We start from the raw sequence: 24,280 nt of genomic DNA on the forward strand, positions 1-24,280 counted from the left end.
TCTTTTGGCTCCGGCATCCTCGCTTTGCGGTAGCGCTGGGCGTGGGAAGGAGAAGAAGAAGGAGAAGAGGAAGGGGAGAGCACCCTTTTGGCGTCGCGCGTGGGGGCTGAGGAGGAGAAGAAGGAGAAGAGTGGGCTCTCCTTGCAGGTGTTTCCACTGGCCAAGCCCCCTCCCCATTCCCATCCCTTCGGCGCTCTTGCAAAGAGAGAGAGAGAGCGAGGGAGATTGGGCAGTGGGAGGAGGCGCGCTCCCGCGTGGGGGGCCCCTCCTTCCCTTCTCCCCGCGCGCGCGCGCTCCCGCCTCTCTCTCTCTTCCCATCTCTCTCTCTCATTCACTCTCTCTCTCTCTCGGCGATGTAGATAGAGGGAAAACCCGCCGCCTTCTCCGGCTTCTCAGGATGACTCCCCCGTCGGAAGGATTTGGGGCCCATTGGAAGGCTTGAAGGAAGGGGAGAAGGCATTATTTTTGGGGAGGGGGTTCTTGCTTTTCCTTCTCCGCCGACCCCCCTTTTCCTTCGCTCCCCCCTCCCTCCCTTTTCCTCCCTTTCTTCCTTCCCTTTTTCCCATCTCTTTCTTTTTTGGAATCCCCCCCCCTCCCCCCTTGAAGATGGATGCCTGGCTTTGCCCGACCCGGGGGGGTTTTTGGCGTCTCTTCTGGCTGTGGAGCCTTTGCGGGGACTACTTGGCGTCCGTCTGGGGTTGCCCGGCCAACTGCCTTTGCAACAAGACGGAGATCCACTGCAAGAAGCCCGACGATGGCAACCTCTTCCCGCTCCTGGAAGGGCACGACGCCGCCACCCCCAGCGCCAACGCCAGCATCAACATCACCGACATCTCCAGGAACATCACCGCCATGTAAGTCTCCTCTCGAGGCTCCTTCCCTGCCTCCTTCACACATGCCAGAGGGAGGGAGGGAGACGCGTGTCTTTGGGTCTGTGCGAAAGGAGAAAGATTGGGGCTTTGCCCAAGCAGGGAGCTCGCTTTCTTTCGGGTCTCTTTCCCCATTCAGAGGGAGGGAGACGCGTGTCTTTGGGTCTGTGGGAAAGGAGAAAGATTGGGGCTTTGCCCAAGCAGGAAGCTCGCTTTCTCTCGGGTCTCTCTCCCCATTCAGAGGGAGGAAGACGCGTGTCTTTGGGTCTGTGGGAAAGGAGAAAGATTGGGGCTTTGCCCAAGCAGGAAGCTCGCTTTCTCTCGGGTCTCTCTCCCCATTCAGAGGGAGGAAGACGCGTGTCTTTGGGTCTGTGGGAAAGGAGAAAGATTGGGGCTTTGCCCAAGCAGGAAGCTCGCTTTCTCTCGGGTCTCTCTCCCCATTCAGAGGCAGGAAGACGCGTGTCTTTGGGTCTGTGCGAAAGGAGAGGGACTGGGGCTTTGCCCAAGGCACAGTTTCGGGTCTCTCTCCCCATTCAAAGGGAGGGAGACGCGTGTCTTTGGGTCTGTGCGAAAGGAGAAAGATTGGGGCTTTGCCCAAGCAGGAAGCTCGCTTTCTTTCGGGTCTCTCTCCCCATTCAGAGGGAGGGAGACGCGTGTCTTTGGGTCTGTGGGAAAGTAGAGGGACTGGGGCTTTGCCCAAGCAGGAAGCTCGCTTTCTCTCGGGTCTCTCTCCCCATTCAGAGGGAGGGAGACGCGTGTCTTTGGGTCTGTGGGAAAGGAGAGGGATTGGGGCTTTGCCCAAGGCACAGGAATCAAGTCACTGCAGGCTTCACTCAACCAGGGAAATCAGCCATCGCAGAGCACTTGAGGAACCCACCTGGGCACCACATAGTGTTTGAGGGACACAGCAAGGATGGACCACTCTCACAACCACCATGCCAGGTTACACAGAGAAGCCATTGACACCCACAAGGAGCATGTGGACCATTTGGACAGAAAGGAGGAAATCACCAAAATGAACACAATCAGGCTATCAGTATTTTTATAAAACTCCAAAATCAAGACAGTAAATTAGAAAGCAGAACAAAAAATATTAGTGGAAATCCAGACAAGAAATAATCAGGGCCAGCTAACACCTCCCAACAAAGGACCCCCCCCCCTTTCCAGGCAGCAACCAGTATTAAAAAAACCTCCAAAATCAGGACAATAAATAAAGAGCATCCAGACAGGAAACTATCAAAGCCAGCTAACACCTCCCAACAAAGGATCCCCCCAGGCAGCAACCAGCCAGGCTCAATTAAAAAGCAAATTAAAAAGCAAAACTAAAAAATATGTATTGGAAATCCAGACAAGAAAAAATCAGGGCCAGCTAACACCTCCCAACAAAGGATCCCCCACCCCTTTCCAGGCAGCAACCAGTATTTTAAAAAAACTCCAAGATCAGGACAGTAAATTAAGAGCAACACTAAAAATATATATATTGGAAATCCAGACAAGAAATAATCAGGGCCAGCTAACACCTCCCAACAAAAGATTCCCCCCCCCCCCCCCTTTTTCCAGGCAGCAACCAGTACAAAAAAAAAAATCCAAAGTCAGGACAGTAAATAAAGAGCAACACTAATATATATATATATATATATATATATATATATATATATATATGGAATCCAGACAGGAAACAATCAGGGCCAGCTAATACCTCCCAACAAAGGATACTCCCCCCCCCCCCCCCCCAGGCAGCAAGCAGTATTAAAAAAAAACTCCAAGATCCGGACAGTAAATAAAAAGCAAAACTAAAAAAAAATTGGAAATCCGGACAAGAAATAATCAGGGCCAGCTAACAGCTCCCAACAAAGGATTCCCCTCCCCTTTCCAGGCAGCAACCAGTATTACAAAAATTCCAAAATCAGGACAGTAAATAAAGAGCAACACTAAAAAAAATTGGAAATCCAGAGAAGAAATAATAAGGGCCAGCTAACACCTCCCAACAAAGGATTTTCCCCCAGGCAGCAACCAGCCAGGCTCTGAAGCTGCAAGGCCATTTAATGCTAATCAAGGTGGCTAATTGAATATTCACACCTGCCACTAAAAAAATAATAATTGGAAATCGAGACAGGAAACAATCAGGGCCAGCTAACACCTCCCAACAAAGGACCCACCCAGGCAGCAACCAGCCAAGCTTTGAAGCTGCAAGGCCATTCAATACTAATCAAGGTGGCCAACTGCAAACTTCACACTTGCCTCAAACAGACAAGATTTTTTTTTCTCCCACCCTGGATATTATTCCACAGATATATAAATCCCACTTGCCTAGTTTCCAACAGACCTCACAACCTCTGAGGATGCCTGTCATAGATGTGGGAGAAACGTCAGGAGAGAATGCTTCTGGAACATGGCCATACAGCTTGGAAAACTCACAGCAACCCAAAAAGGAGGAAACCATGAAAATGAAAAAAAATGTCTGGTGATCACTATTTTAAAAAATTCCAAAATCAGGAGAGTAAATAAAGCGCAACACTGAAAAATAATGGAAATCCAGACAGGAAACTATCAGGGCCAGCTAACACCTCCCAACAAAAGATTCTCCCAGGCAGTAACCAGCCAGGCTTTGAAGCTTCAAGGCCATTCAGTGCTAATCAAGGTGACCAATTGGACATTCACACCTGCCTCAACACCTCCCAACAAAAGATTCCCCCAGGCAGCAACCAGCCAGGCTTTGAAGCTGCAAGGCCATTCAATGCTAATCAAGGTGGCTAATTGAATATTCATACCTGCCTCAAACAGACAAGATTTTTTTCCCCTTCCACCCTGGATATTATTCCACAGATATATAAATCCCACTTGCCAAGTTTCCAGCAGACTTCACAACTTCTGAGGATGCCTGTCAAAGATGTGGGAGAAACATCAGGAGAGAATGCTTCTGGAACATGACCATACAGCTTGGAAAACCTACAGCAACCCAGAAAGGAGGAAACCATGAAAATGAACAAAATCTGGTGACCAGTATTTAAAAGAACTCCAAAACCAGGACAGTAAATAAAGAACAAAACTCAGAAAACAGGGGAAATCCAGACAGGAAACAATCAGGGCCAGCTAACACCTCCCAACAAAGGACTGCTCCATGCAGGAAGCAGCCAGGGGAAATCCAGGAGGAAACAATCAGGGCCAGCTAACACCTCCAAACAAAGGACTCCTCCATGCAGGAAGCAGCCAGGGGAAATCCAGACAGGAAACAATCAGGGCCAGCTAACACCTCCCAACAAAGGACTCCTCCATGCAGGAAGCAGCCAGGCTTTGAAGCTGCAAGGCCATTCAACGCTAGTCAAGGTAGCCAATTGCAACATTCACACTTGCCTCAAACAGACACGAGTGCTTTAGTTCTTTCTCCCACACTGAACATTATTCCATAGATATATCAACGCCAGTTGCCTAGTTTCCAACACCTCGCAACCACTTAACAACCTCTGAGTATGCGTGACATAGATGTGGGCAAAACGTCAGGAGAGAATGCTTCTGGAACATGGCCGGACAGCTTGGAAAAATCACAGCAACCCAGAATGCAGATGCTCTTCTCTTTCCACCTCCCCCAAACATGTTCGTTCTCATGTGCCTTCCTCTTGCTGGGGAAAAGCAACAGTTTGGATGAGGATGCATCGCCAAGTCGAGAAGACGAAGAAGAGCTCGGGAATCAATGGGCTTTGCAATTGGCACCCCGTGTGTGTGTGTTTGTGTTTGTGTGTGTGTGTGGAAAGATCTCCAGATGCCTCCATAACGCCTAGTGTGCCTCAACAGTGTCCAAAGCCAAAGGCTCTCCTTCCTCTCTTCCCTTTTTTTGGGGAGACTTGACCTGATCGTTGGATGGATTTTTCCTCGTTTGGAGAGGATGCGTGGGGTGATGCCTTGGAGAAAGAGCCCCCCCCCTCCTGTTTAGCTAAGTCCAGGCTGTCACCTCTTGTTGGGTTTCCAACCGAGACCCCCCAATCCATGCCAGCCCTCCACCCATTCCTTCTTCTTTCCCTTCCTTTCCTTTTGCAGGGAATGTTTTCCTCTCTGAGCAGCCGAGGTTGTTGTTGCAGCGCAGAGATTATTTTCAGCGGAGTGGCTTCAAAAATAATGTCAAAACACCCCAAATAGTCAAGGCTTGGAAGGTTGCTATTTCCAACCATTTATCAGAGGGGGAAATCAGCTCCCAACTTCCTTTATCCTTCTTAGGAAATGCCAGGGATGCAAAATCCCATCAGCAGGGGAGGGAATGAGGCAAAGAGGGGGGGGGGGGAGATGAAAGACCCCCCCCCCCCATTTTGCCCTCCTCCCTTTCTTTCATGTGAGTCCCATCCATACAGATTCTAATTGTGTCTGTATTTTTAACAAACCCTGCTCTGCTCCAGATCTCTGCATTGTGCTATTTTGAGTCATGCACACACACACACATACACATACACAGGGCGCTTTGGGGAGAGTGCAGGGAGGAGGAAAGGCTCCGCCACCTCATTAGCCTTTCACTAATTGAAATAAGGGTGGGGAGGGGGGGGGAGAGAGAGAGATTGGGAGAGATGTGGGTCTAACCCCTTCCTTTCCAAAGCCTCCCATCCCAGTCAAATTGGAGGCAGGATGTGGAATGTGGACTGTTTCAGTGCAGGAAGGCCAGAAATGAAGAGGGGGGGGGGGGGGGGAAGGGGATGGGTAATTAATTAATTAATATTCCGGTAGTACAAGGTTCTTCTTGAAAGGGAGAGAGAGGCAGCACAGAGACAGAATCCTTTTGGGTTGTTTCCCTTTTTTCTCTTCTCGTTTCGGCCCTCAAAGGCTCTGCTGTTCAGATCCAGTGCAGCTTGGGAAGAGTTGCCAAAGCGCATGTTTTGGACCACTGTTATAGTATTGTGTGTGTGCGTGTGTGTGTATGTAAAATTATCGCACTCAGCAACGGATCTCTGCGCTTCTCCAGGAATGGTTTTTCTCTTCTACTATCAGCTCTCAAAGGCTTTGCTGTTCAGATCCTGGGCATCTTTGGAAGAGTTGCCAAAGCAATTGTTTTGGAGCACTGTCATGATATTTTGAGTGTGTGTGTGTGTGTGTGTATTTATCACATTCAGCAATGGATCTCTGCGCTTCTCCAGGAATGGTTTTCTCTTCCACTTTCAGCCCTCAAAGGTTTTGCTGTCAAGATCCAGTGTATCTTTGGAAGAGTTGCCAAAGCAATTGTTTTGGAGCACTGTCATGATATTTTGAGTGTGTGTGTGTGTGTGTATTTATCACACTCAACAATGGATCTCTGCACATCTCCAGGAATGGTTTTTCTCTTCTACTTTCAGCCCTCAAAGGCTTTGCTGTTCAGATCCTGGGCATCTTTGGAAGAGTTGCCAAAGCAATTGTTTTGAGAGGGAGTGTGTGTGTGTGTATATATATGTGTGTGTGTGTGTGTGTGTATAATTATCACACTAAACAATGGATCTCTGTGCTTCTCATTTCGGCCCTCAAAGTGTCTGCTGTTCAGGTCCAGTGCAGCTTTGGAAGAGTTGCCAAAGCGCTTGTTTTGGACCACTGTCATGGTATTTTGAGTGTGTGTGTGTATATATATATATATATATGTGTGTGTGTGTGTGTGTGTATCGCACTCAATAATGGATCTCTGCACTTCTCCAGGAATGGTTTTTCTCTTCTACTTTCAGCCCTCAAAGGCTTTGCTGTTCAGATCCCATGTATCTTTGGAAGAGTTGCCAAAGCAATTGTTTGGAGCACTGTCATGGTATTTTGAGTGTGTGTGTGTATATATATATAATCATCACACTAAACAATATATATTGCTTCTCGTTCCGGCCCTCAAAGACTCTGCTGTTCAGATCCAGTGCAGCTATGGAAGAAATGCCAAAGTACTTGTTTTGGACCACTGTTATGGTATTGTGTATGTGTGTGTGTATCACACTCAACAATGGATCTCTGCGCTTCTCCAGGAATGGTGTTTCTCTTCTACTTTCAGCCCTCAAAGGCTCTGCTGTTCAGATTCAGTGCAGCTTCAGAAGAGTTGGCAAAGCAATTGTTTTGGACCACTGTCATAGTATTGTGTGTGTGTATTACACACATGCACACACACATAATTATCTCACTCAACAATGGATCTCTGCGCTTCTCCAGGAATGGTGTTTCTCTTCTACTTTCAGCCCTCAAAGGCTCTGCTGTTCAGATCCAGTGCAGCTTTGGAAGAGTTGGCAAAGCGATTGTTTTGGACCACTGTCATAGTATTGTGTGTGTGTATTACACACACACACACACACAGACACACATAATTATCTCACTCAACAATGGATCTCTGCGCTTCTCCAGGAATGGTGTTTCTCTTCTACTTTCAGCCCTCAAAGGCTCTGCTGTTCGGATTCAGTGCAGCTTTGGAAGAGTTGGCAAAGCGATTGTTTTGGACCACTGTCATAGTATTGTGTGTGTGTATTACACACACACACACACACACACATAATTATCTCACTCAACAATGGATCTCTGCGCTTCTCCAGGAATGGTGTTTCTCTTCTACTTTCAGCCCTCAAAGGCTCTGCTGTTCGGATTCAGTGCAGCTTTGGAAGAGTTGGCAAAGCGATTGTTTTGGACCACTGTCATAGTATTGTGTGTGTGTATTACACACACACACACACACACACATAATTATCTCACTCAACAATGGATCTCTGCGCTTCTCCAGGAATGGTGTTTCTCTTCTACTTTCAGCCCTCAAAGGCTTTGCTGTTCAGATTCAGTGCAGCTTTGGAAGAGTTGGCAAAGCGATTGTTTTGGACCACTGTCATAGTATTTTGTGTGTGTGTGTATATTACACACACACACACATATATAATTATCTCACTCAACAATGGATCTCTGCGCTTCTTCAGGAATGGTTTTTCTCTCCTATTTTTGCTCCTCAAAGACTCTGCTGTTCAGATCCAGTGTAGCTTTGGAAGAATTGCCAACGTGATTGCTTTGGACCACTGTCGTTGTATTTTGAGAGAGAGTGTGTGTGTATATATATATATAAATTACCGCACTCAGCAGTGGATCTCCGTGCTTCTCCAGGACTGCTTCTGCACCAAGGATGGATTACACATGACACGTCCCAGCTTTCTGCACAAAATAAATCCACAAAAGTTACTAGACTGCGGAGATGTGGGGATCGGGAAGAGGAGAAAATCCAGAGTTGACAAACGCTTTTCTGTTTTGGTCGCCTGGAGGTGATTGGACCTTCCCGGAGGCAACTGGCCAAGTGGCTGCTTTGAAGCCTTTGCTGCCTGCAATGAATCCCTTGTATTGGCTTCTTCTGTCCTGCAAATCTGTTCCATACTGCACATTTTCCTATCCTGCCTTTTATTCTTCTTCTTTACCCACGCAAATGTTCTCCCACGTAACCAGAGAAACTGACTTTGGACGTAATGCCACCTTCTGTTCTCATGTCTGTCCCTGTTTTGTCAGTATTGAAAGACTTCCAGGTAACTAGAGGGGGGAAAGGAAGAGAAAGTTGGACCACTGTGAGCTTTCTGGGCAGTATGGCCATGTTTCAGAAGCATTCTCCCCTGACGTTTCGCCCACATTTATGGCAGACATCCTCAGAGGTTGTGAGGCCTGTTGGAAGCTACACAAGTGGGGTTTATATATTTATGGAATGTCCAGTGTAGGAGAAAAAACTGTTGTTTGCTTGAGGCAAGTGTGAATGTTGCTATTGGCTACCTTGATTAGCATTGAATAGCCTTGCAGCTTCAAAGCCTGGCTGCTTCCTGCCTGGGGAAATCCTTTGTTGGGAGGTATTAGCTGGCCCTGATTGTTCAATGTCTGGTTTTCCTCTGTTTTCTGAATATTGCTTTTTATTTACTGTCTTGATATTTTTTTAAATATTGGTAGCCAGATTTTGTAAATAAATAAATAAATCTGGGTATTAGCTTGATATTTTGGCCTTTGAACCTTTGAAGGCATGTCTTTAGGGTTAGGGAGCGCTCTCCATTACAATGCTGCACCGCCTTGATGGAAGTCTTTCTAGCATTTTGTTCCATGTGTATTTCAGCCAGTGTGTGTATATCATAATCTGAACTGCTGGGGGAGATATGATTATGTGAATCTTTTGTGTCCGGGAAATAACTTGACTGCTTTGGAAATGCTGATCAAGCGGTTAGCAAAGTCGAGCGAGGACCCTCTTAAACTCCTGCATAAATGAAGGTGATGTGTGTACATTGGAGAATGAAAACATATTTTGATTTTATTTGTTTATTTTTTGTTGGTTGGCTCATCGGAGAACTGAACACATTGGTGACTAGCGTTTCAAAGAATAGTCAAGCGAAAAAGAATACTTACTGAATGTTTTACAGGCTAGCAAAATTTGGACAAAGTCTTTATTTTGGATCTTTAAAATATGTGTATGTGTGTGTGTATGTGTTGGAGGGATTTTTCAATATGTTTAGAATATATGGAGTAACGTCTACAATGGCATGATGTTGTGAGGTGCAATCTGCTACATAATGTCAAATCCTGGGAATAAAGAAATATAGGATGTTGGTGTCTTTTTGACCCACTTTTGGGCTTCTTTGATGGATGTGGGTGGCCAATGTTGGAAGCAAAATGATGGACTGGATAGGTCTTCATCTGATACAAAAGTCCTCTTTGAGTACATGTGGACTATCATATGTGTAAACATAGTTTACCAATCCACTCTCCTGTTCTTCAACAACATTCCTCAGGGATATACAATGTTAGATGAAAAAGAGGTTATAAATGGAAAACTGGAGCACAGAATAGCTCCTTTACAGGACAATAGTTTCAAGAATCCCTTTGTCAAGTTCTCCCAAGTTCGGTGGAAAACGTTATGACAAGTTGATGGGTTCATAGGAACATAGTATCTTCAAGTTGGAAGACATCACAAGGGTCATCTAATCCCTACCATGCAGGAATATACAACCACATCATCCCCTTTGCCAACTTCAATGGAAACCTTGGTGGGAAATGTGTCAAGTTGGTGGATTCATAGGATCATTGTATCTTCATGTTGGAAAGCACCACAAAGGTCATCTAATCCCTAGCATGCAAAAATATACAACCACATCATTCCCTTTGCCAACTTATACCAAGTTCAGTGGAAACCTTGGTGGAAAATGTTGTGACAAGTTGATGGGTTCATAGGATCATAGTATCTTCACATTGCAAGGCACCCCAAGGGTCATTTAATCCCTACCCTGCAAGAATATACAACCACATTATTCCCTTTGCCAACTTTTCCCAAGTTCAGTGGAAACCTTGGTGGGAAATGTTGTGACAAGTTGATGGCTTCATAGGATCATAGTATCTTCACATTGCAAGGCACCCCAAGGGTCATCTAATCCCTACTATGCAAAAATATACAACCACATCATTCCCTTTGCCAACTTTTCCCAAGTTCAGTGGAAACCTTAGTGGGAAATGTTGTGACAAGTTGATAGGTTCATAGGCATATAGTATTTTCAAGTTGGAAGGCACCACAAGGGTCATCTAATCCCTACCCTGCAAGAATATACAACCATATCATTCCCTTTGCCAACTTCTCCCAAGTTCAGTGGAAACCTTGGTGGGAAATGTTGTGACAAGTTGATGGGTTCACAGGCTCATAGTATCTTCACGTTGGAAGGCGCCACAAGGGTCATCTAATCCCTACCTTGCAACAATATACAGCCACATCATTCCCTTTGCCAACTTATCCCAAGTTCAGTGGAAATCTTGGTGGAAAGTGTTATGACATGTTGATGGGTTCATAGACACCACAATGGTCATCTCATCCCTACCATGCAAGAATATACAGCCATATCATTCCCTTTGCCAACTTTTCCAAAGTTCAGTGGAAACCTTGGTGGGAAATGTTGTGACAAGTTGATGGGTTCATAGGATCATTGTATCTTTGAGGTGGAAGGCACTACTAATCCCTACCATGCAAGAATATACAACCACATCATTACTGACAGATGCTGATACAATCTCTGTTTCAAGATGGCAAGGAGGCACAAGAAGAGCTGCTCCCTTTGGGGTTTCCATGGTGAAATTAAGTGGGTAACATTCTATGTAAGATAAAGGTTGGCTGTGAGAGAAATGCATTTATAGTAACGTAAGAAAACCTCTTTGTAAGTTCCATCAGGGAGCTTTAAATGTTATTAACCCAACCATTTTGAAGAGGCCATTTGCTTCAGAGAGTGGAGCTGTGATGGTCAGAGATAACACTGGTCTCGGGATTCTTTTTTCTTCACATAGGAAGCTAAAAAAAATCAAATTACATCTCTGTTTCCAAAACACCTGAATGCCTTTTACAGATTTCCTTCCTTCTTTCCTTTTTTCCTATTTAGAACATTGGGGACATTAAGATGGCATACATTTACTGTATGACAAAGTTTCATGCTGATGCTTTCAAGATCTCATGGGGCCCTTCCACACAGCCCTATATCCCAGAAGGCACAAAATCCTACAAAATCTGCTTTGAACTGGGTTAACTGGATCCACACTGCCATATATTCCAGTTCAAAGCAGATATTGGGTGATTTTTCTGCCTCGATATTCTGGGATATAGGGCTGTGTGGAAGGGCCTTCAGATAATGTGGGGTTTTCCATGATGTAGCAAAATGGTGTCCCTTGTTTAAAATGGCAAAACCAAGGTTTGCTTTTTGGATTTCATAGATAGATAGAAAGATAGATAGAGAGATAGAGAGATAGAGAGATAGAGAGATAGAGATACACACACACACATATTTGAGCCATGGCTGGTTGAAACTGTGAATATAGAATCCATGGATGTGGACAGTCAACTCGGGTTCATGCCTGCTTGTTGTGTTTAGACCAGGCATGGGCAAACTTTGGCCCACCGGTAGGCTGTTAGGAATTGTGGGAGTTGAAGTCCAAAACACCTGGAGGGCCAAAGTTTCCCCATGCCTACTTTAGACCATTGGTGTCAGTGGGGTTCTTATAACTCAATGAAGTAACTCATAGAGTTACTGTTACGAATTGTGGGAGTTGAAGTCCAAAACACCTGGAGGGCCAAAGTTTGCCCATGCCTACTTTAGACCATTGGTGTCAGTGGGGTTCTTATAACTCAATGAAGTAACTCATAGAGTTACTGTTACGAATTGTGGAAGTTGAAGTCCAAAACACCTGGAGGGCCAAAGTTTGCCCATGCCTACTTTAGACCATTGGTGTCAGTGGGGTTCTTATAACTCAATGAAGTAACTCATAGTGTTACTGTTACGAATTGTGGGAGTTGAAGTCCAAAACACCTGGAGTGTCAACGTTTGCCCATGCCTACTTTAGACCATTGGTGTCAGTGGGGTTCTTATAACTCAATGAAGTAACTCATAGAGTTACTGTTACGAATTGTGGAAGTTGAAGTCCAAAACACCTGGAGGGCCAAAGTTTGCCCATGCCTACTTTAGACCATTGGTGTCAGTGGGGTTCTTATAACTCAATGAAGTAACTCATAGAGTTACTGTTACGAATTGTGGAAGTTGAGGTCCAAAACACCTGGAGGGCCAAAGTTTGCCCATGCCTACTTTAGACCATTGGTGTCAGTGGGGTTCTTATAACTCAATGAAGTAACTCATAGTGTTACTGTTACGAATTGTGGAAGTTGAAGTCCAAAACACCTGGAGGGCCAAAGTTTGCCCATGCCTACTTTAGACCATTGGTGTCAGTGGGGTTCTTATAACTCAATGAAGTAACTCATAGAGTTACTGTTACGAATTGTGGAAGTTGAAGTCCAAAACACCTGGAGGGCCAAAGTTTGCCCATGCCTACTTTAGACCATTGGTGTCAGTGGGGTTCTTATAACTCAATGAAGTAACTCATAGAGTTACTGTTACGAATTGTGGAAGTTGAGGTCCAAAACACCTGGAGGGCCAAAGTTTGCCCATGCCTACTTTAGACCATTGGTGTCAGTGGGGTTCTTATAACTCAATGAAGTAACTCATAGAGTTACTGTTACGAATTGTGGAAGTTGAAGTCCAAAACACCTGGAGGGCCAAAGTTTGCCCATGCCTACTTTAGACCATTGGTGTCAGTGGGGTTCTTATAACTCAATGAAGTAACTCATAGAGTTACTGTTACGAATTGTGGAAGTTGAGGTCCAAAACACCTGGAGGGCCAAAGTTTGCCCATGCCTACTTTAGACCATTGGTGTCAGTGGGGTTCTTATAACTCAATGAAGTAACTCATAGTGTTACTGTTAGGAATTGTGGGAGTTGAAGTCCAAAACACTTGGAGGGCCAAAGTTTGCCCATGCCTACTTTAGACCATTGGTGTCAGTGGGGTTCTTATAACTCAATGAAGTAACTCATCGTGTCACCATTATGGTCCTCCTGTACCAGACCAGGACCCTTCCACACAGCCATATAACCCAGAATATCAAGGCAGATAATCCAAAATATCTACTTTGAACTGGGTTATGTGAGTCCACATTGACATATAACCCAGTTCAAAGTAGATAACGTGGGATTTTATTCAGCTGTGTGGAAGGCGCCCCAGACCACAATATTGTTGCTAAAGTACCAGAAAGTTTGACAAAACCAGTGACTGTAAAACATCAACAGCAGTGAAAACAACAACATGTGTTTGTTGTGCGTGCAGCCAAACCACATGATTTGAAGCATCATCGTAACTGGGTAATCATGACAGCTGTGACTGGAGTGTATGCACGTTAGGAGGGTCATAAAATAAATTGTCAAAAAGCTCTAACCTTGCAGGTACATCTAATTTAAATTTGGGTTTATGCAAAAATGTTTTTATTGTTGTATCTAACTATAGAATTTTTTTTATTAAAAAGGATCAGTTTCTGCTGAAACAATGCACCAAAATGGTGTCGCTCTGTGTGGCTCGCAACCCTCGTGCCCTCTTAGTGACACCACTGGCTTACAATACTAGATGTTGTCGGGCACCTTTCTGTGTTTCTAGATGTGCACCTCATAAAGCCACTGAAGTGTGCAGGCCAAAGCTTGTCTGCCAGCTGAGACCTCCACATCCTTTCTGCTTTGCCATCTTAGCTGTAATGGTGCCACTGTATTATGTTCTGCTACAGTGGAGGTACATCTGCTTTTCTTCCTCCAGAATTCCTGTGGGTTCAACAGTCATGGTCTCGTTCTGTGTCAACCCCAGATCCTTAAAGTTGTGAGGGGTTTTGCTAGTAGCTTACCTGCCTTTGGGACAGCTGGTCCAACCTTTACTAAATGTCTGGGTACAGAGTGGGAACAAAAATCCACATGCCATGTTGTTTAGAGGGGAAGGAATACATCCATAAGACAGAAGGAGTTGTGGAAACCTTTTAATGGAAGTATTTGACAGCCTGTTCAACATTTTTTTCACCAGAAATCACATTTGTATACCTGCAGATCCTTGGTTAACATTATAGTTGTGTGTTTGTAGCATAATAATAACAATAACAATAACAACAACAATAATAATAACACATCACACAGTCCTAGACGCTTGGGAAGCATTCGACTTGTGATTTTGTGATACGAAATCCAGCATCTATATCTCCTTTGCTGTGACATACTGTGTTTTTGTGTCAGTAAAATGATAATATATTTGTATTTTGCTTTTCTAAACAGGACCCAAAGCAGCTCACAACATATTAAAAACAATGCAGGGCAAGTGTGCTGTCGCACGCTGGGCCTGTGCATCAGACTGTAGACAGGACACAAATTCCGTGTGCCCAACGGGACGCCAGGGCTGCCTCAGATTAAAGGCCTTTGGATTTCCTTAAAACAGAGTCTTTAGATTGCTTAAAGGTTCAACAAAGTTCTTTATTAATGAAAACAAACAGGTACTTTAAGGCTTTCTTAACAGTCTATTGGCTCTCTCTCAATCTTGTCCACAGGAAACAGGCACTATCTTCATAAACTGTATTTTAGCTAATAGGGAAATCCTTAACTTCTAATCTGGGCAGTCTGTCTTTGCCTCTGATGGCGTGGAGCTCCTGCACCCGGTACCAACTGCGTCTGGCTTCTGCGAGTGACCCTTACCAAGCAGAGCTTTGTAGACTTCCAGGGGAAAAGGAGTTCAGACTGGCTGAAGTCCCTCAGCAAAGGAGCTGTGGCCAAGATGTGGGGCTGTATCACCCCAGCCAAGCCGTAGAAGACGAAGGTTTCTACAGGAGCTCTTGGTATTATGTCCTGCATGAAAGGCTTCTCTGTGTGGACTGACCCAAAAAGGCTCCTATTCCCTTCAAAAACCCAAAAAGGGGGCGGGACCAGGGAACCTAACTATAATTGACAGGTGGCTTGCCCTATGATTGCAGCCAAAAGAAGCCACCTATCTGCAGAGTCCCTGAAACTTAGGACTATAACAAACATTAAATGCAAAGCAAACAAAATTGGAGCTCCTGGTACAGCTGTACCTGCACAGCAAGCATACATAAACAATAACATATAAAACCATGTTTACAATCTATATAAATAAAAATGTAATGTTCGTTTGTGGGATTAACAGAACTCAAAAACCATTGGGGGAATTGACACCAAATTTGGACACAAGACACCTAACAACCCAATGCATGTTCTTCACTCAAAACATTGATTTTGTCATTTGGGAGTTGTAGTTGCTGGGATTTATAGTTCATCTACAATCAAAGAGCATTCTGAACCCCACCCACAATTGAATTGAACCAAACTTGGCACACAGTTCTCCCATTACCAACAGAAAATACTGGAAGGGTTTGGTGGGCAGTGGCCTTTGGTTTTGGAGTTGTAGTTCACCTACATCCAAAGATCACCGTGGACTCAAACAATGATGGATCTGGACCAAACTATACAAGAATACTCAATATGCCCAAATTTGAACACTGGTGGAGTTTGGGGAAAATAGAATTTTGACATTTGGGAGTTGTAGTTGCTGGGATTTATAGTTCACCTCCAATCACAGAGCATTCTGAACCCCATTAATGATAGAATTGGGCAAAACCTCCCACACAGAACTCCCATGTTAGCCCCAGCAACATGTGGCAGGGGACGGCTAGTGAGACATAAATAAACATATATAAAATGGTTCAAGAACCATATATAAAATGGTTCTTGATGCAGGCGAAACGTCAGGAGAAATGCCTCTAGAACATGGCTCTATAGCCCGAAAAAACCCACAAGAACCTAGTGATTCCAGCCATGAAAGCCTTCGACAATACATATATAAAATGTTTATTAAGTACAGCTATTTACCGTATTTATTTATTTACCATATTTAAACCCTGCCCTTAAACATCTCAGTATCACCTTGGATCTAATACTAACATATAGGAAGCATTGCATGAACACCAAGCACAAAGTAGTGCATGCAATAAAATAATGCGGAAACTTACTGGCAGCACATGAGGTGCAGATCCAAAATTAATAAGAACATCAGCCTTGTCTTACTCAACTGCCAAGTATGCCTACCCTGTTTGGCACAAGTCTACCCATCCGAAGCAGGTGAACATAGCATGGAACGAAAGTATATTTCATAGAATCATAGAATCAAAGAGTTGGAAGAGACCTCATGGGCCATCCAGTCCAACCCCATTCTGCCAAGAAGCAGGAATATCGCATTCAAATCACCCCTGACAAATGGCCATCCAGCCTCTGCTTAAAAGCTTCCAAAGAAGGAGCCTCCACCACACTCCGGGGCAGAGAGTTCCACTGCTGAACGGCTCTCACAGTCAGGAAGTTCTTCCTCATGTTCAGGTGGAATCTCCTCTCTTGTAGTTCCCTTGAGTCCTATTCTCCAAGGAAGCAGAAAACAAGCTTGCTCCCTCCTCTTCCCTGTGGCTTCCTCTCACATATTTAGACATGGCTATCATATCTCCTCTCAGCCTTCTCTTCTTCAGGCTAAACATGCCCAGTTCCCTAAGCCGCTCCTCATAGGGCTTGTTCTCCAGACCTTTTATCATTTTAGTCGCCCTCCTCTGGACACATTCCAGCTTGTCAATATCTCTCTTGAATTGTGGTGCCCAGAACTGGACACAATATTCCAGATGTGGTCTAACCAAAGCAGAATAGAGGGGTAGCATTACTTCCTTAGATCTAGACACTATGCTCCTATTGATGCAGGCCAAAATCCCATTTGAAGAGAAATATTTCAGAAATAAATATTTGAGAATGTCCTCTCTCTGTGTTATTCTCTCCCACTCTTTTATACTATGAGTGTGACTGCTACATAAGTTACAATGACCAGGGCTGGCCAAATTGTAGCCCTTCCAGTGTTGTTGAAGAACAACAACTCATCAGCCCTAGGCAATATATGTAATGATGATGGATATTGGGAGTTTTAGCCCAGGAGCATCTAAAGCCAAGTGGTTTTGTACTGAGTTTGGACAGTCGTTTAGGTGCCTCAATATGATTAGCTCTGGTTGGCAGTGGCTTTCCAAGGCCTTAGGTGGAAGCTTTTCCCGGTGATGCTCCCTGATTTGTTTAAGCAGAGATGCCAGAGATAGAAGCAGAGACCTTCCCCATGCAGCACCATGCGCTCTAACAGTGAGTGATGGATTAAGGTTGCTTCCAAGCAAAGGGCTTGTGCAGAATCAGCATGCCAGATACAATAATAGTATCTTTCTAGAGGTGTTCAAATTGCAAACTGGACATTATCTGGCAGTCTTTACAAGAGCGCATACTTATCAGCAGTAGCATTGCCCCATTGGAGAGCATACATGGTGGCTTAGTCTGAAGAGAGAGCATTTAGCTTGACTGTGGCTGGCAAAGGAGTTTGTGGCATAGGTTAAACTAGAATTAGCATTTTGCTAAAACACCGAATAGTTTCCTGGCTATGGGCCTCATCCCAAGGGCAAGATGGATGGATGGCATCCTTGAAGTGACTGGACTGACCTTGAAGGATGCCATCCATCCATCTTGCCCTTGGTTGGCCCCTCTTCCTTTTGCCTTCCACTTTCCCCAGCATAATTGTCTTCTCTAGGTGACCTCATGCACCAGTCCACGCCAGAGCTCCCTGTCGGCCATCACCACCCCCAGCTCCTTCAAGGTCAGTCCAGTCCCTTCAAGGATGCCACTCATCCATCTTGCCCTTGGTCGGCCCCTCTTCCTTTTGCCTTCCACTTTCCCCAACATAATTGTCTTCTCTAGGCTTTGCTGTCTCCTCATGATGTGGCCAAAGGACTTCCACTTTGTCTCTAGTATCCTTCTAGTGTTTTTATTAGCAAAATATAATAAATAAAGCAAAATTAACACATTATAAAATCGAGCAAGATGGGCAGGCCAAATGGATGAGGTATGATGAAACCCTGGATGAGGTAGGAAAGAAAATATATAATTGAGGGGAAGCCAAAAAGAGTAAACAGTGGGATAGGCTTGTAATGCAGCCTGTGGTGTTTCATAGTGAGTTGGGGATGGCAAATCCCAGGTGCTTCTTTTTGAAGCTCTGCTCGGCACTTCCGGCTGCCCTGTGCCATCCTCTACCTCCCTGCAATGTTATCAGGCTGCCGTTTAAATGCTTGTTGAGAAACTGAACAATAGCCTCAATTAATTAATGCTCTGCTTTGGAAGGATTTTCCCTTCTCCCCTCCCTCCCCCAGTCTCTCTCTCTCTCTCTGTCTCTCTCTCTGCCTTTGTGGAGAGTGCAGGCATGTTCATTGGAGGCCAAGCTAGCAGCCAGCCAGGCTTGCTATTATGCGCTGCAAAAGGGAACCAAGGTCAGGGGAAACTTGTGTGAGCAGGAGAGGCTGTTGACTGGGAGACAATGCAGTCGCTCTTTGGAAATGGCTGCTCATGTTAGTGTCAGGCGAAGGAGATGGTCAGACCAATTACTAGACTTTTTGCTAATATCATTATCTTCCCACCTAGCACATTATGGAATAGAGGTCAGTGTCCAATTTGCATGGATTGGGTGCCTGCTTTTAGTTATACAGGAAGCCCATCGTCCATCCACTGCTGCCCAGGAAGAATACTTCAAAGAATCATAGAACAGTGTTTCTCCACCTGGGGGTCGGGACCTCCGTGGGGGTCGCGAGGGGGTGTCAGAGTGGTTGCCAAAGACCATCAGAAAACATAATATTTTCAGGGTTGTTTTAGGTTTTTTCGAGCTGTATGGCCATGGTCTAGAGGCATTCTCTCCTGACGTTTCACCTGCACTTTGGCAAGCATCCTCAGAGGTAGTGAGGTCTGTTGGAACTAGGCAAAATGCTTCTAGACCATGGCCATACAGCCCGAAAAAACCTACAACAACCCAGTGATTCCAGCCATGAAAGCCTTCGACAATACATAGTATTTTCTGTTGGTCATGGGGGTTCTGTGTGGAAAATTTGGTCCAATTCTATCGTTGGTGGGGTTCAAAATGCTATTTCATTTTGGGTGAACTATAAATCCCAACAACTACAACTCTCAAATGGCAAGGTCTATTTTTCTCCAAACTCTACCAGTGTTCATTTTGGGGCATATTGAATATTTGTGCCAAGTTTGATCCAGATCCATCATTGCTCAAGTCCACGGTGTTCTCTGGATGTAGGTGAACTACAACTCCAAAAACTCAAGGTCAGTGTCCACCAGACCTTCCCAGTATTTTCTCTTGTTCATGAGAATTCTGTGTGCCAAGTTTGATTCAATTCCATCATTGGTGGAGTTCAGAAGGCTCTTTGATTTTAGGTGAACTATAAATCCCAGTAACTCCAGCATTACCAAATGACAAAATCAATCACCCCCAAACCCACCAATACTCAAATTTGGGGGTATCGGGTATTTGTGCCAAATTTGGTCTAGTGTCTGAAAATACATCCTGTATATCAGATATTTGCATTATCATTCATAACAGTAGCAAAATTACAGTTATGAAGTAGCAACGAAAATAATGTCATGGTTGGGGGTCACCACAACATGAGGACCTGTACTAAGGGGTCACAGCAATAGGAAGGTTGAGAATCACTGATCATAGAATCATAGAGTTGGAAGAGACCTCATGGGCCATCCAGTCCAATCCCTTGCCAAGAAGCAGGAAAATTGCATTTAAAGCACCCCCACCAGATGGCCATCCAGCCTCTGTTTAAAAGCCTCCATAGAAGGAGCCTCCACCACACTTTGGAGTAGAGAGTTCCACTGCTGAACAGCTGTCACAGTCAGAAAGTTCTTCCTAATGTTCAGGTGGAATTTCCAAAAAGCTGAATGCAGGAACATAATATAAATCAGTGGTATGTAACAATAAAACTTGCAAAGGAAAGGTTTGTTTACATAACTCTTACTTCAAAGAATTTAGGATCTACATTGAGGTGCTGAGTTCTCCTTTGGAAACTGATACAGGGATAAGCAATTTTTTACAGAGTATCTTTTGGCCGTATTGTCGAAGGCTTTCATGGCTGGAATCACTGGGTTGTTGTAGGTTTTTTCGGGTTATATGGCCATGGTCTAGAGGCATTCTCTCCTGACGTTTCGTCTGCTTGTCATAGATGCAGGCAAAACGTCAGGAGAGAATGCCTCTAGACCATTTCAAAACATTCAAGTTAAAATAAAATTTAAAAGCCTAAAAATAGAAAAACAACACGCTAAGCTCAGTCTGCTGCAACATACTCCTGGTGCCTCTCTCTGAATGCTGGGCTTGAATGCTTTAAAGGGTCAATTGTGTTTCCTAGGAAAAGTGGGTTGAGCTGTGCTCCTGATCCAGGGTGAGAAGCCACGGCTGCTTCACTCCTCCCTTAAGCTTGCCTTTGTGGTGAGGAGCCCGAGGCAATGGTCTCCTTTGCAGAAAGGGCTGCAAATGCATCTGTCGGGATGCCTCCGGGGAGGAGGTCCTGACCGTGAGCCATTAAGCTTCCCTTGCTCTCCCCTGAGATTCACACAAGCCGAGCCATTCTCTTTTGTCATGTAGGGTCAGACCCAATCCTTGTCTGAACAGCTGTTCTGGTGGTTGGGAGATCAGTTATCACCACCTGACTGGCAGAGACATCATGTTTTGCGTCTCTCTGTTTTGGCAGAACCTTGTAAAACCTCCTGAATGTCCTGATCTTTTCCCCCATGCCACCACTTTGTTGGGCTTTTCTAGGATTATTTTGGTTCTGGGTGTACCTGGCAGGTGCCAAGGCCCGTGGACTGTGGCTATGTGCCCTCAAGTTGTTTCTAACTTTTGATTATTTTTATTTATTGTGTCAGAAGCAAATTCAGAATGCAGTTATCTATCTATCTATATAAATAAAAATGTAATGTTTGTTTGTGGGATTAACATAACTCAAAAACTATTGGATGAATTGGCACCAAATTTGGACACAATACACGCATCAGGCCAATGAGTAACCATCACTCATAAAAACATAAAAAAACACAACAGAAGACACTTAAAAAGCAAAAAAACAACAACATTACAACGCATGCACAAAACCACACACACACATATACATACACGCAAACACACACATATACATATATACACAAATATATACACAAATATATACACAAATATATACACAAATATATACACATATACACACACACATGCACACACACACACACACACACACATATATATTAGGCTTGGGCAATCCATGGTTCTAAATGGTTCTAAAGTACTTACAAAACTAAAGTTCTGGTGGTGAAAATTTCAGAACTCTAACAAAACTCTCAAAATGTCATAATAAATGGCAGTTCCTAATTGGCAGTTCCTAATTTTAATGATTATCTGTCATTAAAATCACCAATAATGAAATAATAATTAAATTTTGAAAGTTTTGTTAGAGTTCTGAAATTTTCACCACCAGAACTTTAGTTTTGTAAGTACTTTAGAACCATTTAGAACCATGGATTGCCCAAGCCTAATATATATATATATATACACACATACAAAGCTTTTTCGGAGCTCTCGATGGCACAATGGGTGAAACCTTTGTGCCGGCAGGACTGCTGACTGAAAGGTTGGTGGTTCGAAACTGGGAAGCGGGGTGAGCTCTCATCTGTCAGCTCCAGCTTCCCATGAGAGAAGCCTCCCACAGAATGGTAAAACATCCCGGCGTCCCTTGGACAACGGCCTTGCAGATGGCCAATTCTCTCACACCAGAAGCAACTTGTAGTTTCTCAAGTCGCTCCTGATACGAAAAAAGTGTTTTTTCTTGTTTTATTATGAGACAGATTGTGCATCCTTACAATAGAAAGGAGATAAATACGAACCTGTTGGTGAGAGTTGTAGTCCTCCTTCTCCCACCTCGGTTGTCCTCACCTGTTGGCAGCTGCTGTTATGAGTGTTTGATGAAGCTGGCACAGGATTTTCCCAACCTCAGCAGCAGTCAGAAGGAGGCTGGTGGTGAGACTTGCAAGTGTTGTCAGTTTCAGTGGCTTCCATAAAATTGCTGCAGAGGTAAGGGAAAAACCGTGTCACTTTCTTAATATGAGCTGTAAAGATAGCTGTGCGAACACTGTACACTTTGAAATTGAGAAAGGTATTATTTACATTTGATTGATTGATTTGAATCCCTTCCTTCGGTGAGGCGCAGAAGGTGAGTCCTGTGAGATAGGATGGGCCAAGCCCCATCATTACTGCTATATACCATACTAGCTGTTCCCTGCCATGTGTTGCTGTGGCCCAGTTTGTTTTTTTTTTTTAAATAACATGTTAGTTTTACTCGCAACTTCATGTATTTACAGGTATATTTCTTGTCAGGTTAACCTTTCATAGAATCATAGAATCAAAGAGTTGGAAGAGACCTCATGGGCCATCCAGTCCAACCCCCTGCCAAGAAGCAGGAATATTGCATTCAAATCACCCCTGACAGATGGCCATCCAGCCTCTGCTTCAAAGCTTCCAAAGAAGGAGCCTCCACCACACTCCGGGGCAGAGAGTTCCACTGCTGAACGGCTCTCACAGTCAGGAAGTTCTTCCTCATGTTCAGATGGAATCTCCTTTCTTGTAGTTTGAAGCCATTGTTCCATTGCGTCCTAGTCTCCAGGGAAGCAGAAAACAAGCTTGCTCCCTCCTCCTCCCTGTGGCTTCCTCTCACATATTTATACATGGCTATCATGTCTCCTCTCAGCCTTCTCTTCTTCAGGCTAAACATGCCAGGCTCCTTAAGCCGCTCCTCATAGGGCTTGTTCTCCAGACCCTTGATCATTTTAGTCGCCCTCCTCTGGACACATTCCAGCTTGTCAATATCTCTCTTGAATTGTGGTGCCCAGAATTGGACACAATTCTTTAAAACGTTTCAGTTTGTATCTTTTTTTTCCAATAATTTTTTTTAAATTATATATGTTTATTTTAATACATACACAACATTTATAGTTCCCACCACCATGAGGATTGTTTTCTTTTACATGTTAATCCTTTTTGAGATTAACCTTATAAATTAACATACTATATAACATTTGTATCCTATTTCTTTCTTTCTTTCTTTCTTTCTTTCTTTTTCTTAAATATTTTAAATATTTTTTAGGTTGATTATTTGACATAATCTCATATATAATCAGAAAATATACATTCAGAAATACTGGAACATGTCTAGATCTGTATGTAGACAGCAACTTGTACAAAGTAAGTATAACATATTATACCATTAACTCAAGTTTAAGACACTTTCAAAGGAAAATCCATGCAAACTATTCCTAACTAGAACTGAGTCTATCTAGCTAGCAGCGATAGTGTCATCAGCTACTCCCACCCCCATATCATATGCAAAAAAAAAATTAAATGGCAATGTGTTGATCTGGAAAATAAAGTAATGAGAAAGTGTTGGTTTCTAATGTCATGTCTTTCTGCTTCTGAGTAAACAGTATTTCTTCCTGTTTCTTTGTCAGTGTTGATGTGGAGAATGTCTGGTTTGCCCACCCTGGAACATGCAACATATCACTGTCCTTCTTTAAGGGTCCCTTTCAAATCTAGGATACTAGATCTGTGTGTGTGTGAATCATATCTATCTATCTATCTATCTATCTATCTATCTATCTATCTATCTATCTCTATGGCTGGCTGGCTCTTTGTTAGGAGGACTTTGTTTTATGTTTTCTTGCCCTGATGAAGGGAGTTGGATTGGATGGCCTTAAGTATTTTCTGTTGGTCATGAGGTCCTGTGTGGGAAGTTTGCCCCGATTCTGTTGTTCGTGGGGTTCAGAATGCCCTTTGATTGTAGGTGAACTGTGAATCCCAATGAAGACAACTCCCAAATGTCAATGTCTATTCCTGCCAAACTGCATCTGTGTCTTCACAACCTCTGAGGATGCTTGCCATAGATGCAGGCGAAACATCAGGAGAGAATGCCTCTAGAACATGGTCATATAGCCCGAAAAACCTACAACAACCCAAATCTAGCATTATCTCCATTCTCCCATGGTAAGAGGGAACTGGCTTGTGGGTTTTTGCAAATGTTGCAATATTGGGCACTGTTAGAGCAGTTATCACATAGCGGGAGTGTGTGTGTGTACATATGTGCATGCCTAATGCACATGCACATGCATCTAGCATGCAGAGGCGAAAGAAAGAGTTGGTCTATCTGGCCATTC

General features: G+C 44.0%; 1 protein-coding gene across 3 annotated transcripts in view; it reads left to right on the top strand.

Annotated features, from left to right (window-relative positions):
- The first annotated feature begins 240 nt into the window (after positions 1 to 240).
- NTRK3 (neurotrophic receptor tyrosine kinase 3) overlaps positions 241 to 24,280 on the top strand; it is an 850,080-nt gene continuing 826,040 nt past the window's right edge. For 2 of the 3 annotated variants that reach the window (XM_060755167.2, XM_067471458.1), the window contains exon 1: positions 241 to 854. In XM_060755167.2, coding sequence (XP_060611150.2) covers positions 607 to 854 — 248 coding nt within the window. In that variant the 5' untranslated portion in view covers positions 241 to 606. The remainder of the gene's footprint in view (positions 855 to 24,280) is intronic. The other variant, XM_060755166.2, reaches the window with a different exon arrangement.

Source organism: Anolis sagrei, chromosome 9 (genome assembly GCF_037176765.1).
Source record: "Anolis sagrei isolate rAnoSag1 chromosome 9, rAnoSag1.mat, whole genome shotgun sequence".
Taxonomy (NCBI): domain Eukaryota; kingdom Metazoa; phylum Chordata; class Lepidosauria; order Squamata; family Dactyloidae; genus Anolis; species Anolis sagrei.